The 16,145-nt window shown below is 36.0% G+C and overlaps 1 protein-coding gene across 1 annotated transcript; it reads right to left on the bottom strand.

Moving 5' to 3' along the window:
• Nucleotides 1-1,547: 1,547 nt before the first annotated feature.
• On the bottom strand, nucleotides 1,548-12,226 carry LOC114524594 (sodium/potassium-transporting ATPase subunit alpha-B-like). The gene is made up of 24 exons (XM_028545728.1): nucleotides 12,122-12,226; nucleotides 11,894-12,037; nucleotides 11,738-11,797; nucleotides 8,290-8,493; nucleotides 8,083-8,145; nucleotides 7,940-7,990; nucleotides 7,711-7,845; nucleotides 7,054-7,440; nucleotides 6,805-6,946; nucleotides 6,566-6,639; nucleotides 6,316-6,413; nucleotides 5,845-6,229; nucleotides 5,525-5,711; nucleotides 5,029-5,126; nucleotides 4,664-4,841; nucleotides 4,215-4,316; nucleotides 3,946-4,100; nucleotides 3,608-3,702; nucleotides 3,487-3,526; nucleotides 3,217-3,351; nucleotides 2,955-3,085; nucleotides 2,641-2,742; nucleotides 2,325-2,416; nucleotides 1,548-2,137 (listed from the first exon to the last, which is right to left on the bottom strand). Exons 1-24 carry the CDS (start codon nucleotides 12,137-12,139, stop codon nucleotides 2,109-2,111), a joined length of 3,105 nt encoding a protein of 1,034 aa, XP_028401529.1. The 5' UTR covers nucleotides 12,140-12,226; the 3' UTR covers nucleotides 1,548-2,108.
• Nucleotides 12,227-16,145: the final 3,919 nt, after the last annotated feature.

The following is a 16,145-nucleotide window of genomic DNA, read 5'->3' as shown; positions in this document are numbered from 1 at the left end:
CTACAAGGCGAGTTATCACGAGCCAGCACCAGAGCGCAGTTTTTACTGCGAGTAAAGTCCAGCTTTAGGTCGTCGGAGCTCTGCGTCAAAAGAAACAAGAAACAAAAACGTTTTAAAAGCGAACACAAGACAAGGTGAGCACACATGCAATTTACTTCATTGCATAGGAATAGGCGACATGTGCATCCGCCTAAACCTCACGTAAAGATTTTCGTAAAGCAAAAGACATATTACCTGTTCTTCCTTCAACGACAGAGCGGCAGTCATAGACAGAGCGGCAGGCAGAGATACTAAACTTCTCTTCGGTGAAAGGACGGTATCGACTATTATTCAGTCGACATAGAAGTGCATGACTTGTCTTTATGGCTAGCAGACCAGTGCAAAAATGATGCCTCAATTCTGAACTAGAGCTATATCATTTCATCCGTACCTCGTGTTGGAAAACAAAGCCAGGCTATTGGCTAAACACGCCCGCCCTGACAGCGCAATAATGCTTCTGATTAAATAATATTATTATTTTCAATAATATGATTAATTTTCCTCCTAAGCCGGGAAAGAATGCCTGCATGAGCATACAGGTTGTATCACACGAGAACCAAACTTCAATGCGCTATTTTAGGTATATCACTTAATTATTTAACGAGCGCAATTTTTAGATTATTTTTATTACGGGCTGTTCACATGAGCCCGGTTACCGTGATTTAACGAAGTGTAAAATGGACTTTGGGGTATTTTTCGTCTTTGCAAATAGCCACTTTTCGTCTTTTGGCAAGCCATATAAATATAGAATAATTGGATACGCGAAAAAAAGAATTTATTTCGAGTGTTGAGAATGATATCGAGGAGAACGAGTGGAAACTGGTTTTTTTTTAATCGCACATGTGTTGTTATCATGAATAATCGCGCACATGTGCTACTATCGCTTTTCAAAATGGCGGATTCGTCAATAAAACATATTATATATTATATAATAAAACATAATATTGAAACAAATAAACCAGGCTTGTTACCAAGTATAACCGATCGATATTATCAATAAGATACTACATTTCCATAGCCACAGCCCTGGGGAGTTCACCATTTGCAGAGACATGTACTTTCCCGCATGTACGCAGAGCGTACCTATTTTTAAATAGAACAAAAAAATCATATTCATGTTTTATAATAGTTTATTTTGATTCCTAATTTCAAACAGTTCACAAATTTTTTCTACAGTTCACAAATTTTCTCTCCACGTTCAAGCAGCAAATAACTGTTCTATGTAAACTCGTATATAAGTCGATGTATCCAAACTTCGAGTTCTGATGAGTGTGGTCGAAAATCCTACCAAAACAGTGGTTTATGTGAAGTTTATCATCCTACGGAGCGTGGCAAGCAGGCGTTGCAACAATTTTAAGATTAATTTCCTGTCCTTAATTTTAAGTTGTGTGACCAACTCTAAATTAAATTTTTACAGTGTATATCATCAGATAAGGTTAAATAATTATCTTGTGATCATTGTATGGTCAATTTTAAAATAACAGCAGTGTATAAATATCAATTTATTTCTCGTGGTCGGTAAATTTACTGGGTAATTTTACAAAACTCAGCAACAAAACATCAGACAAAAGTGGGAAGTCTTCCAAGCTTTTATTGGTAAATATTTTCGAGTAAACATTAAAATGTTTAATCAACTTTTAGAAATCAAGTCAACATATAGAAGTTGAAGTAAGAATATAGTTAAAAATATCGATAAAGTTTTTCGCCTAAGACTAGGGTATAAATAAATATAGTCATAATAAATGACTTTAGCGACGATACAGCGATTGCATCACGTTGCTTTTGCCCTAATATAATTTGAATATTTTCTAATCGTGTCATTTGATTAAAGGGATGCAAATCACTGGCAATCCTCGCCTATTTTGACAAGATATTCTGAAAATTTCCTTCATTGATTGATCACTCTGCATACTAAGATAATTAAATCAAGGGGCGCAAATTAATTAATACAATATTATCCATTGAAAAATCAAGGATGACTTATTGTCGGGCGCAAAAACTTGTCAAAGCAAAAACTAAAACCTTTTACAACATTACAGAAAATCATTTCTAAAGATACACATTGTTTCTTAATAATAGGTCTCTTGGTCGAGCCAACCTAAGATAAAAAAGAAAAAAGCTTATAAAATATTCAAAGAGTAACATTACAGTACTTCATATAGTTTTCATATGAAAAGTTTATAGTTATATAGTTTTCACGTAGCGCTGGAATTAACGCTGCAAAGGAACCATTAAAACGGCCACACAAATTCGATAAATATTTAAAAATAATTTCAGATACTCACAGCCTTTATGTCTACGTAGAATTGTTTTTCTACACTCGTCGTAAACAAAGATAGCAATACTAAAAGGTATTGCCAGCAACCACCACGTAAACCTGAAAAAATATCAGCCCATGAAATTTTAAAGTCAGTAAATATATAGAATAATATATAGATAATATATAACGCGCATGTCAGGTAAGTATATATTTCATCACCATTAAACGGAATACGATATCGTTCATTACGAAAACCTGGGCATAGATCTTCGTAGTCAAATAAAATTATGATTAAAGTAATGAACCTATGGTAATACTGGAATGCAAAAACTAAAACTTACCGCAATGGGTACATACGCAGACCTTTGTCCATGCCTGGGGTATATGAAAGAAAAGCTGCCAAGGTAGTTTCGAAGAAAATCCCAAATGTAAGCATATGATTCCTAGAGGATTCAAACAAATAAGACATTTAGCATATGACAAAAAATGATGACACTGCAATGTCAAAACTACGGTCATGAATATAGTCATCGTACAATTTGTCATATGTATTAAAATCATTGTATATTTAAACGCAATCATTCCATTTTCATTAATACTAAATAATTATCAGCTAAGCAAACACTGTAGAGGAAGCAAAACTACATGCACGTACTTCATGCCCTGCTGGAACAAAGACAAACGTCTTGTTTTACAGATAATTAGATCAGCCCATTGCACGATAACAATGCTAACAAAAAAGGCTGTGTGACATGTGAATTCCAGTTCTTTCCGTTGTTGGTAGCCCTAGATAAAAACAACGTCACACATGAGCTTTTATTACGTCTAAATGACATTTATACCTTTTTGTTTGAGGTGTATACACATTGCGATTGTCTAACTATTCAATAGAGTATGTAATGTGTTCAAAGTTTTACCCATTCTTGACCGTAACTGTCCTTTAGGGTGTATTCATCTTTGTCGTCCCATTCACTTCTTAAACCAAACAAACGTGATGGAAGAAAGCCATTTTCTGCCATGATCACAAAATATGCAAAGAACCCAGCACAAGCCTATAAAAAAAGCGACTTGACACGTCACGCGAACAAATACGCCTAGTGGAAAACGGGCTTAATACAACGACTGTTTGGAGTTCATCCATTTTGTAAGGATGTTAATTTTGATTCGGTCAAATGCACGATACAAACCTGAATCATTCCGATTTGCCCATACGCCATAGCGATTAACCTGTAGTGAGAAATTTTTAAGAATTAAAATTAAGATCTTTATAATTAAGTTCTTGCTTTGTCAAAAATACAATATTGTTACCGTTGATTCACGAGTCTGTCGTGTTGAGGGTCTCGGGGTAATCTCTTCATGATGTCGTTCTCGGCTTTTTCATAAGCAAGTGAGATAGCAGGAACCTGAAATATAAAACGGTGAACGTTGCGAAATACTATTTTAAATATTAGAAAAATCAGCTTTTTGTTGGTGTATGCATGTCCTCGTAATTTGTGTATGAAACGAAAAGCTAAAAGTTCCGAAGTGACTAAACCAAAGCATTTGTTTCCTTAAAGCTCACAAATCATGCGGTGCGGGTTGTTGTTATTCTTAAAACGTCTTCTGTACAGGTAGAGCACTGAAAAGTTACTATTTGAAATCTTTACCATGTCAGTTCCCAAATCGATGCAAAGGATGGTAACAACACCAAGAGGCAGCGGTACGTTGGCGATGATGTAGAACAAGAACGGAGATATCTCGGGAATATTACTGGTCAATGTATACGCAATAGATTTCTTCAAGTTATCAAAGATCAAACGACCTAAATGTTGATTAAAATGTTATTACATATATATAATACAATTAATCTCAACACTTTGCCTAAATTTCTATAGGTGCCCACATGCAGTATATCATCATACTTTTGGCAAAATACCTTCTTCAACACCAGTAACAATCGATGCAAAATTATCATCCAGAAGAATCATATCTGCAGCTTGTTTGGACACATCAGATCCAGCGATACCCATAGCAACACCTTGGAATTTAATGAATAGCTCAGGTTGCATTCGTCATGAATTCACACAATTAACACTCAAATAAAATCAACAGACATATCATCAAAAACATGCAACATATTCAAAGATATTAGCTTTCTGCTTCGAAAAATAAGAGGTTAGCTATATGGGACACTGACATTTCTTGGATCTTCGACCGAATTTACGGGGGAGTGTACACCCCACCCTAACACCATCACTCTCTGTCCCATTTCAGTTGTCCTTAGCAAATTTTGTTCTTTGACGAGTCAAATGTCATCGACTTTATTATCATACAGGCCACGTAACCTTGGCCATAAGCTCTGCGATCAAATCAACAAAGCCGTACCGATATCAGCCTTTTTCAATGCAGGGGAATCATTCACACCATCACCAGTTACGGCAACAATTTGCCCTTGACGTTGAAAGGCTTCGACAATAACCAATTTTTGTTGTGGAGATGTTCGGGCAAATACAACTTCAGCATGTTTTGAGATCAGTCGATCAAGATCGTTCCCGTCCATGTCCTGAAAAACATCGTCAAATATACAGAAAACTGCGAGCACAAATCTAAACTCGTCGACAAATTATTGAAATCAAGACGTAGCTATAAAAGGGCATTATATCTTATAAGTTACATCGTAACAACAAGAACAACATTTCCCGTGAGAAATGCAGGTCTATAAGTAGTGATGAAGAAGGACCATCTATTACCTTGAGTTTCGAGCCATGAACCACAGCAGCGGTAGCTTCTGTAACCTCATCTTCCGGGATGTTCATACGAGCTGCGATATCTTCAGCAGTTTCAGAGCCTGAGAAAAAATAGACATGAAATGATGAATCTTCAGGATTTATCTGAGATTTATCCGTCGATGTTGCATTACGAGCGAACAGTATTCGCTGACGGTATATCTACTAATGATTTGAAGTAGCCTGCATTCGCGTCATATTTAGCACAACATATTCCATATATATTTTTCACTTCAATGTGCGTTTTCCAAAACATTCCCTTTAATTTCAATGGTTTGAGTGGCGCGTTCTTTGTTTATGCCTAAGCATACAGTTTGTATATGCAAGTAGTTTCCATCAGAAGACAAATTTACCAATGGCCAAGCAAGGTTTGTAAGCCAAGGTGATATGTGTTTGGAACAAATTCTTAGTTAATTCTTACGAGTATAATAGAGCTTGTTATAATGGAATGATTGATTACCTTCAGAAATGATGCCAACTTGACGGGCAATTGCTTTAGCAGTGATAGGATGATCACCAGTAACCATAACAACATTAATTCCAGCACTACGACATTTGTTCACAGCGTCAGGAACAGCAGCTCGTGGTGGATCAATCATGGACATTAAACCAACAAAGCATAGATCAGTTAACGGGAAATTTGGTTCCTAGATAAAAAAGGCATGGTCGCATTAGAGAGCATAGTTTAACGCATTTGCGCGGTGTCTAGTTTTCTTTTAATTCCGAGCTTTTTAGAATTTAGGCAGATATTTACAAAAAAAATTCAGTGTTGATACTTACATCCTCGGCCACAAATTGGAAACCTTTCGGATATTTATCTTCCGGTAAGAAATAATGACAAAATCCCAATACACGTTCTCCAAGACCACCAAGATCCATATATGCTTGTTGGAAGGAATTTTTCAGGTCATCATTAAGTGGCAACTCCTTATCGTCCATCAGGATTGTTGAACAACGATCAAGAATTCTCTCAGGCGCGCCTTTCATGACCAGGAGATATCTGGGATCATCGGTGATTTCGTGAATAGAAACTTGGTATTTGTTGGTGGAATTGAAAGGAATTTCTGCAAGTTTGGGATTCTTTTTACGCATTTGTTCAACGCTACCAATAGAAAGCTCGATACATTTCAGCAATGCAGACTCCGAGGCATCACCGGTAGTCTCTCTACAAATTTAGGAAGAAGGACGCTGATTTTAAAAAATGTTCGAATGGACGTTAAAACTCTACATTGCACTTAATGAATCATTCACCTCTTTAGGATTGGAATTTGGCCTTGGTCAGGTTTGAATTCAGCGCGATTACACAATGCTGCTATTCTCGCAAGATGTGGCCACGTTGTTGATTGCATCTGACAAAAAGAAAGAAATTTAGAACGCAAGCGAAATGTGTAATCTCCATGCACTGACCTTCACTAGATAGTACAGGTCAGTGGTAATCTTTTCGTACGCCTACTGTAAATATAAACAAATCAGCATCGATATTTCCCGTGCTTTCATTTACCTTGTCATGTTTCTTGCCTGATTGATCTTCAGTAGTATCAGCATCAACAATTACACCGTCAAACCACATGTGTGCTAAAAAGCGATACGAATTTTTCTAATTGTGTAAATTAGTAGCAATTACAGTTAGCAGGCACACAGGCGGATTGAAATTATCTTTCTCGTGGAATATAATAGACACGATAATAATTGATAATAATTCGCAAAAGGGAACTGTTTAATTACTACAACAATTCTTACCAACTGTCATACGATTTTGTGTCAGAGTTCCAGTCTTGTCAGAACAGATTGTTGAAGTGCTTCCCAGTGTTTCAACAGCTTCAAGATTCTTAACAAGACAATTCTTCGAAGCCATTCGTTTGGCAGTTAATGTGAGACATACCTAAAACGACTCCAATGTTACTTTACAGGATACTACTTAAATTTCAATAAAAAATTTAAAGGAGCTAGGAGGCAGTTGCTTATATTCTTTTTAAAATTAAAACTTACCGTTACTGTTGCCAAAAGACCCTCAGGCACATTAGCGACAATAATACCGATCAAAAACACGACAGCCTCTAACCAGGTATAGCCCAAAATTAAAGAAATGATAAAAAAGGACACGCCCAAAAATACAGCCACGGAGGTGATAATATGAATAAAATGTTCAATTTCTTTGGCAATCGGAGTTTTTCCGGAGCCCAGTCCACTTGCCAAGTTTGCAATACGTCCCATAACAGTCAAATCACCAGTGCAAACGACGACACCAGTACACGTTCCTTCCACAGCGTTTGTGGAGAAGAACGCAAGGTTTTTCGTCTCCAGAGGATTTTCATTACTGCAATCTGGTCCACGGACTTGAGGTTCGGACTCTCCTGTTAAGGACGAGTTATCAACCTAGTAAAATAGATTAGGGTGGAGATACAGTTTTGCTGCTTTTCTTTATAATAACAAAAAATAATGTGGATCAAGGAATGCATTTCTTTATAGCTAGATGATGGATAAAACCTACAAAGATGTTTGGCATGGAAGGAAAATTAAAATATCCAAAACGGTTGCAATTCAAGTCCAGTGTCCCGAAGGCGACTTTCACAACAATATTTTCGATTTCTCCTAGTATAGTTCATGGCTGTGGCTAAATCGAACGGATAGACATGCGTAGTATACCTTAAAACCTTTTGCTTCAATGACCCTTATATCTGCTGGTAGTCGATCTCCAAACTTCACAAAAACTATATCACCAACGACAAGTTCTTCAGCATTCATCGGCCTCTTCTGACCATCTCTTAACGCAATAGCTTCCTATATTTTGTCAAATGTGGAAATGATTTATAAATATAGTTGAGTTAAGCGAGGACTAAAAAGAGGAAAGAAAGTGTTTAGTGCTCTTTTTCACCTGGGGTATCATCTTTTTGAAACTTTCCATAATACGAGAGCTTTTAGATTCCTAAGAAACAATAAAGCAAGTTTTTTGGTACAGAACATTACAGTAAACGCACAGTTTGTAACAAGCATTATTATTGACATAAAAGCAATTACCTGGTAATATGAGAAACATCCGGTGATTATAACGACGGTAGCTAACACGATCCCCAAATATAACTGTAATGATAAAATATTATAGATCAATGAGAAGTAAGATTTCGGGTCAAGTTTAAATTTTATAAAGAGCTAATGTACCAAGGACAAAAGGGGCCGTTGATTAGATGGTTTGCCCGTAAAATATCTTAAAAAGGAAAAACTTACATTATCATTAGCTGGTTCTTCCTTTTGAGTGGCTTCAAGAGTGTAAGAAAAGAAGCACAGTATGGATCCAATCCATAGAAGTAGTGAAAATCCTCCAAAGAGTTGTTTACAGAATTTCACCCATTCGGGTGTAGTCTTAGGCGGACTAAGAGCATTTGGTCCATCTCTTTCTAATACTTCTGCAGCTTTAGAGGAAGTTAAACCCTGTGGTAAAAAGATGCATTCTTAAGCACTGTGGTAAAAAATGCATTTTGTTGTTTGCAAAAATAAGGCTAGCAGGGCAACATAAAATAAGAGGGAATTGCTTTGGACTTCCTTTCTCCACGGGATCGTTTGCTTTTAAGAGGTGGAGATAATCTGATGAATCTGATTGCATCCTAGTAGAAAGAAAGCCAAAAAGTGCGGAGAGGGGAAGGGATAATTAATATTCCTCAAATATCAGTTATCTGAGAGTTCAAAAGTACTGTATGCGCCAGTAAAGAACACGTGATATACACCGGAAATGACAGTATGTTCCCTACCAAAAAGAAAAGGGCAGGTATGGAGGTAGAAACAGTCACAGCAAGGCAGAATTAGAGAACTGTTAAGCTGTAAAGTATCAGCGGTGACATTAATTAAGTACTGCAACTCTCAGTTTCTTATAAAAGCAATACTGAAGCAAGTTTTCCTGCCTTACGCCCCACTCGAAAATATTTTGAGAAATATACAAACATATAATAATACTATATCCATTTTTTCACATATATAGTTTCATATACATGGTTACTTCTTATATTATATTTTAGAATACAATTGACAATCTGTTACAACGGAAAAGTATAACCACAAATTCCACAATGAAAATAATGGTTGACATCTTGCTTAACTCAAACATAATTTTCATTTTAATGTATCATTCAAAACCATTCCTTTTTTAGGATTGTCCTAAGAGTGTGAGACGTTTGTTGATGCATTATGCTTCTAGAACTACTTTTGCCAATTGAAGAGCATATTGAAGGGTAAAAAAATTCGAAATTTTCTGTCAATGCAGCTATTGAGTTTCGAGTGCACGTTACGTGGGATTTAAAAGGTTCATTTCTGATGGAATTTGGATTTCACAATAATGAATATATTGCTAAAACGCAAATAACCATAACAACAGTGAAATTTAGGGCAAGAAGGCAAGACCAAATATATTGTTGTCATAGAAGTAGACTAGCCTCTATCTGAAACAATATACAGCCAAGTCACTTGAGGTTGGCTTTTGAAAACTATAAATTTTGAATCACTGTTTACATTAACTTAGAAATTTGGTTTCAAAAGAATACCAAGACAATACAGAAGCCCAGGTTGACTTAAACTAAAATGCCAACAAAGTAAATAGATGCTTCATATGATATCAGACATTTATCATATGGTTGCCATGTTTTTGTCATGTAGTTATAAGACATATGTGATATGTCACATTTCTGAGCATCTATGTCCTATACTAAAAAAGAGAAAGCCACTTTTAACCACAGACACGGAACTTGTGAATAAAGTTGACTATTGAGATCAAGACATTTGTATAGTACGCAAAGTGTGAAAGTAGAAATCTACACAGAACTCTCTACATAAGAAAATGTTCAGGTATCTAAAATTTGGCTGAGCAAAAATATATTACAGTACATCGCCAGAAAATTGAAATAGCTCAATTCAAATTTTCACTTCACAATGTGAATATTATTATCTGTGCCCTTTAAATTTTCTATCTGCAAACATTTGGCCACTATGTATATGTGACTAGTACTCAATTGTAATAATAATAATAAGTGGTTAACCAATTACTTTGCAGTACTCTATCAAAGTAAACATTATTAAAACTATCTGTCCACTAGATGTCAGTAGAGTACAACATCTGCATGCATTCCAAAAATTATGAAAGAAACAACATTCCATGAAAGAACCACCATCAAGAAAGAAGTTACATATTTTCAAACATGAATACATGTATGATGCTCATATTGTGAACCCAAAAATTTGAGAATTTATACCGAACTTTTTTGCTAACAGTATCACCATAGCCACTAACTACAAAATTGAGATTCTTGTCCATATGGCCAATTTTGAACAAAAATATTGCTTCTTGCAGGGTATAGGTCCCTTGTGGGCAGTAATCTGGTGATGTTCTATCATAGATAGCCCATTAAAATTGTCATGTTGCATGGACAGTGATGGCTATATGACAATGCAACAGCAATTTTATTGCTACCTATAAATCTGTATGCACACAACAATGAAAAGCACTATAGCCACCTAAGATAAAATACTGCAACATATATTCGGGTATTACGGCTAGTAGTTTATCTTCACGTAAAACCACATGTACATATATATTTATATTCCATGTGGTTAGAATTATATCATTAATAGTTGCACAACTCTGTCTTAGCACATGTTAGTTATGGTAAGGTTAAATCGAAATTAATATTTTGCAAACATTTATATCAGCCTCGCCAACCAAATTTGGTTCATCTCAAGAAATAATTTAGAAAGACAGAGCTCATGCATAGTTATTAAATATTGAAATGGAATATTGAAAGACACCTGTTCACTAACAATATTGGCCACATCTGTCAAATACACACACTCTACAATTTTTACTGAACACATCCAATTTTAGGATTTTCCTAAACAAAAACCTTGGACTTTGAACTATAGGAAATAACATGAATCATATTTCAAACGATTTCACGAAGCATCTATTTATAAATTATAAATGCATTCAGGCGCACTGCAATTAAAAACAAGGATAAGTGCGGTTAGAAAGAAGAATCGTTTTTCAAATTGGCGATTGCAATCGTATATAATACTGCGAACTACAAGTCTTAAAGAAGTTCAAAAATGACATAAAACAAAAGAGACGACAGATATAAACTTGTACATGCATGTTTAGCAGATTACGCTACGGCGAAATGAGTGGAGTCAATCTCGCCTATCAACAAACGAAATGTATGAAATCTGATACCATTGCCATAATAAAAAACTGCCATGAATTTCACCAACCTTCTCATGGAACGAGTATACTGATCAACAAAATTTTGCGGCGACAACAGCAGTTATAATTTACGACCATATGAAATCTATAGCTGCTGTATATGCACACATATGTTTTAGTTTGTATGTTGATTTTAACTATATGGAAAAATTTAAGATTACGAAATCCTATCACTTAACTACACACATTTTAACTTTTTTGTAGCACTTAGGTTTATGAAATCGTTGACGATAAACGTAGAAAAACAAAATCAGCCTGAATAAATACTTCAATATTTTATCAAATTTCTTCGACTCATTTGCCAACGCTATTGAATTCAAGGTTTAACTAAACGTTTTTTCCCAATAACAATACCCACGCTCAAATGGAATATATGGTACGTATTTTGAAGATAATAAAAACTAGTATATTGAAGAAATATATCGTACTTACCGAATCAGGGTTTGTTCCCAGCCGCCTGTAACACTCCTCCAAAGGTATCGTATGCCAATCCTGTCGAACAGATTACAGATAATAAGGAGATAATACAAAGGAAGAAAACACCATGAAAGATGAAACATGTTGACAAATAGTATTATTTATGCTTACAAGCTCTATTTCCTTCTTTAAGTCAGCCAATTCAGCTTTCTTCTTGCCTTTCTTTGACATCTTAGATTTCCGTCTCTGAGCATCATTTTCTCCATGATCTAGCATCGGTGTCGTGGCAACCGTATAGCTTTCCTTATTGCCAAACTATTAAAGAAGTATAACACATATAAATACTATTTATCTATTAAAACAACAAACCAAGACAAAAGAGAAAAAGCAGTAACATACATCGCCTTCCGACGCCATGTTTCGCAACTTTAGCACACACTAGCGGTTTGGCGTCCTGCCGTTTTCACATGCACCACATGTACTAAGTACCAGTCCCTCACAAAAGAATTAGGAGCGGTTTTAGCAGTTATATAACAAGTAATATATAACAAGTTGCATAGTATTAACGTGCACTTTTCATTCTCAATCACGTCTTACGTGAAAAAATGATATCTTAGATAAGCGGAGAGAATAATAATCAGATAATAAAGCAATGAACAATTATATCATGGATTGTTGGAGCTTCAAATAACGCTAACTTGCACAATCTGTGTGATGCTTCATGTATACCACCCGAGTTTTGCTTCGTTTTATCTTATTTTAGAAAAGATGACAAAGTATTAATTCTTACTTGAAATGAAGCGAAGCTGTGGTCGTTTACGAGACCCTTGCTTGCCAAACTGTTCAAAGTAAAAAGACAGACCAAGGCAAACGCGATGGTTTTTATATCACCAATATTGCATATATTGTTATATGAAAAATTTATGGCTTGCCTTGCCCTTGGATTTTGCAACCTTTACTGTTCAGAAAGTTCATAAATTTATTATATATATAGCCCTACAAGTATGATTTCACGACGTGAGCCTTACAGTGAAACACAAGCTGGATCCAGCGCAGTTCCAGTGAATGCATTTTCCTCTCTTATTTTGATCCACCAATTATTTTAAAGCCGCTCGAGTGCATCTCTTACATTAAATTATTCCTATAAGGAAAAATGGTGAAAATACTCCTGTTGAAATATGAGCTCAGTAAATGGCTTAGGTTTAGTGGTACAAGGAAAATCTTCGTAGACGTAAGAATTAAAAACCGGTGAAGCGTCGCCCTTTTTGCCTCGCATAACAACCTAACAGGCACGTTGCAGGATACAAAATGGATGATGTCAATTATGACAAAAACCATAAAACAAAGATTCTTAGGGTCATACACTTGATAAAGAATAAAATTACGAATCACTTTCGAGAGAATTTCTTGTCACGGATATCGCTGACGTGTGAAAATTTGGCAACTTTACCAGGATTGAACTCTTGAAAATATATGTGAAAGAGGTACTAAGTAACCCACAACTACGGGTTTGGTTTATATTTCATTAATGCCAATCGGTGATGAGAACAAGTGAGATGACGAAGGCTTCCAGTTAATTGTAAGCAACCAGTATACCAATGAGAATCGTTAATGAAGTTTTAAGAATGTTTTAAGCTTATCTCGTCAAATTATCCTCACATAGCATCCTACACCACCAAGAAATAAAGAAAGCCTGTAGCTACGTAGAAACTTTTGAGTTTTGTAGGTAGAAACGGGGTGGTGTCGTGACAGCGAAATTCCTTGGTTACGAGGCTAGAAGTTCCGGAAGAGAGAACTAGAGAGACGAAGGAGCAGATTAACAAGAATATAGACTGGGTAAAGAAGATTCCAGTTATTTGAGTAATCTAAATATCGTCAGGAATTTCAATAGGCTCAGTATTACGCTAATTGCTTTCCAACCTGCATGTTGCCTGCTTCCTGTCGACTACCAGACGATGTGTTTTTCTATTTCTATACTCCAGCGAATCGTTTGTATTCCTTAATATATAATTCAGTATAAGAATGTTTCAGGGGATAAAAGATAAGGAGCTAATAATCTAAATTGCGTGTGTCCGGAGAAATCTTTTATTGAAATTTACTTCGTTAAAAAACCGACCACCTACGGCTTAAATGACCTTAACTCAGCATGGCGTATCTTATACTCGGTTCGTTTTTCTTCAGCTATTTGCGTATGAATATGGAAACTTCAGTCGTATAGTCTCTAAGCATTGTTAACAATGACTATGGAATGAGTAAAATGATAAGAACACGGGCTAACTTAATCATATTCAGTGCACACACTCTCAGAGCTGTTTATTTTTCTGAAACAAGGTTTTTATTCCACGTCCATGTCACGACTATACTCAACTTACGTAAGTTCATCGTATCATCACAACCCATATCCTGTGATATTTTTAAAACGTTTTTATACTCAATTCCAACATTGTGGAATGCAGAAAATCGTTGCCTGAGTAACCAACTGACGCACATTTAGCCGGAAACTCAGTCAAAAAAGAGTCTCTATGAAACAAAAATGAAAAACGTAAGATGAAGTAATGATGGCTAAATGTTCCAGAAATAAACCGAGGGAATTTAATATATATGAGCTTTTTAAATTATTCTCTTATCGCTCCTCCTTCCTAATAGGCCACACCCTATTTCTTTCACGCACGCAACGGCGGCAACATGTGTGCATACTGATAAGCTCATGCAGTAATATATAAAGTACACTGTGCGTTCCCAAAGCATCGCCTCCCATGATGAAACATAAACCGCCTCATAATCAATGATATTCCACAATATTAGCCAACATCAAAATATAAAATGCTCAAGTCCCAAAGGGTTCCGGTGGAGGAGCCTAGGTCTTGACTGCGGTCACTGTTGCAACCATTATTTGCCATGGACATGCAAGCAAAACCATAGTTGAATGTAAAAATTCAAGTACATGAACTTTCTTTTCGAACGATGAACTCATTTGAGCAGATTTTCCTGCACAAATGTCGAATATACTGTTGCTCGCTTGTTTCATACGCCCTTTTAATATACTATAATACAAAAGCCTGGTTTTCATCGTGCTCGCAGACAGTCGGCGATGCTCTGCCGAGCATTTTATGCATCGGTAACAAACGAAAACAGAGATCGCCGATTGTCTGCGAGTGATGAAAACAGGCTTAGTACTACAACCGGCCTTTGGTCGTATGCGGCCGACAAAGTTACTGAATGGCATACTAAGTAAGTCAACGTTACCCAAAAAGTGCTCGATTTTATCGGTCACAAGAGCAACTTCCAGCAGATAAAAATCCAGCTAATCATGATCAAGAAAATTGGAAAAAATTCTCATTTGGGACTTAATACACATTGATTTAAATAATTCACATAAGATCTAACATGCATGTACTCCACAGTTTCCATGACACCCTGTCATTATGACAATACGAATCACACTTGAATGGGGAAATGCCATGTCAGTATCATGCAGAGGTCTAGACTAAGATTGACGATTGTGCAACACTGTGCGAGATTGAATTTGAGTAAAACATCAGCCGCATTTAATGCCATTTATACTCCGTGAGATGCTTGAGAGAAGAATCACTAGGTTAACAGGCTAATATATTAATCAAATTAGCTTCATTTTAATTGTGTTTGGTAATTGGTATACGACCAGCATTGCATAACTAGAGTAGGTAATTACGGGGACCTATGTAAAACAATTGTTCATATATCCATGATTGCTTACAAATATGCAGGAATGCAATCTTACACTCCTGATAAATGCAACAAAAGCTAACATTTCTCAATTTTTTTCTCTATACATGTACAAGAACGTCATCAGGTTACTATGGTGAATATTAACATCCTAAAGGAGTGTTGTATTGTCACAAGTAATCAGTATCATCAGTATCATATACATGAGATACCGCGGCAGAAACCGGGGAACAAAGTCCAAGCAAGTAAAGGTGGACTACGCACCGAGCTATATAATAATTTCGTCAAAATCTTTAGAATAAGTGAAAAAGCTCATCGAGGTGGACCTGGTTTCCATGTAGTAATTGTCGTCGACATGCATGTTAAGGTGGTTGATGTTATGGAATGCTGATTGCTACGTGCATGCATGTGTGCAGTCAACAATGACCAATTTAACTCAGAAAATTAAGGTTACCGATTTCTAATTTCACATTGATGGCATGACTTCGACAAAATCGAAACACAAGTAACATGAAAGGACGTGAATGATGGGCTTGCAGCATGGATAGTACAAACACTGTGGCTTGTACACAGGCTCCAACAAGCTGGTGGTAAACTAGCATGCAGATTTAATTAAAGAGACGTTTCTGAATAATACAAAATTTATTACATTTTCTTGTTAACAGAAATAATTACATAAACAATTACATCACAAAAAGAAAAAAGCAAATGCTAGTAA

Source organism: Dendronephthya gigantea, unplaced genomic scaffold, assembly GCF_004324835.1.
Source record: "Dendronephthya gigantea isolate DGI-Jeju-01 unplaced genomic scaffold, DenGig_1.0 000031F, whole genome shotgun sequence".
NCBI classification, from domain to species: Eukaryota; Metazoa; Cnidaria; class Anthozoa; order Malacalcyonacea; family Nephtheidae; genus Dendronephthya; species Dendronephthya gigantea.
The sequence above is the reverse complement of the archived record's forward strand: the minus strand, read 5'-3'. Positions and strand labels throughout refer to the sequence as shown.

What these genes read in the sequence shown, in the direction of transcription:
- LOC114524594 (XM_028545728.1), bottom strand. An exon ending in TCCAATTTGTGGCCGAGGAT is followed by an intron (nt 5,712 to 5,844) that starts GTAAGTATCAAC and finishes TTTTTTATCTAG; the next exon opens with GAACCAAATTTCCCGTTAAC. An exon ending in TGTTACTGGTGTTGAAGAAG is followed by an intron (nt 4,101 to 4,214) that starts GTATTTTGCCAA and finishes ATCAACATTTAG; the next exon opens with GTCGTTTGATCTTTGATAAC.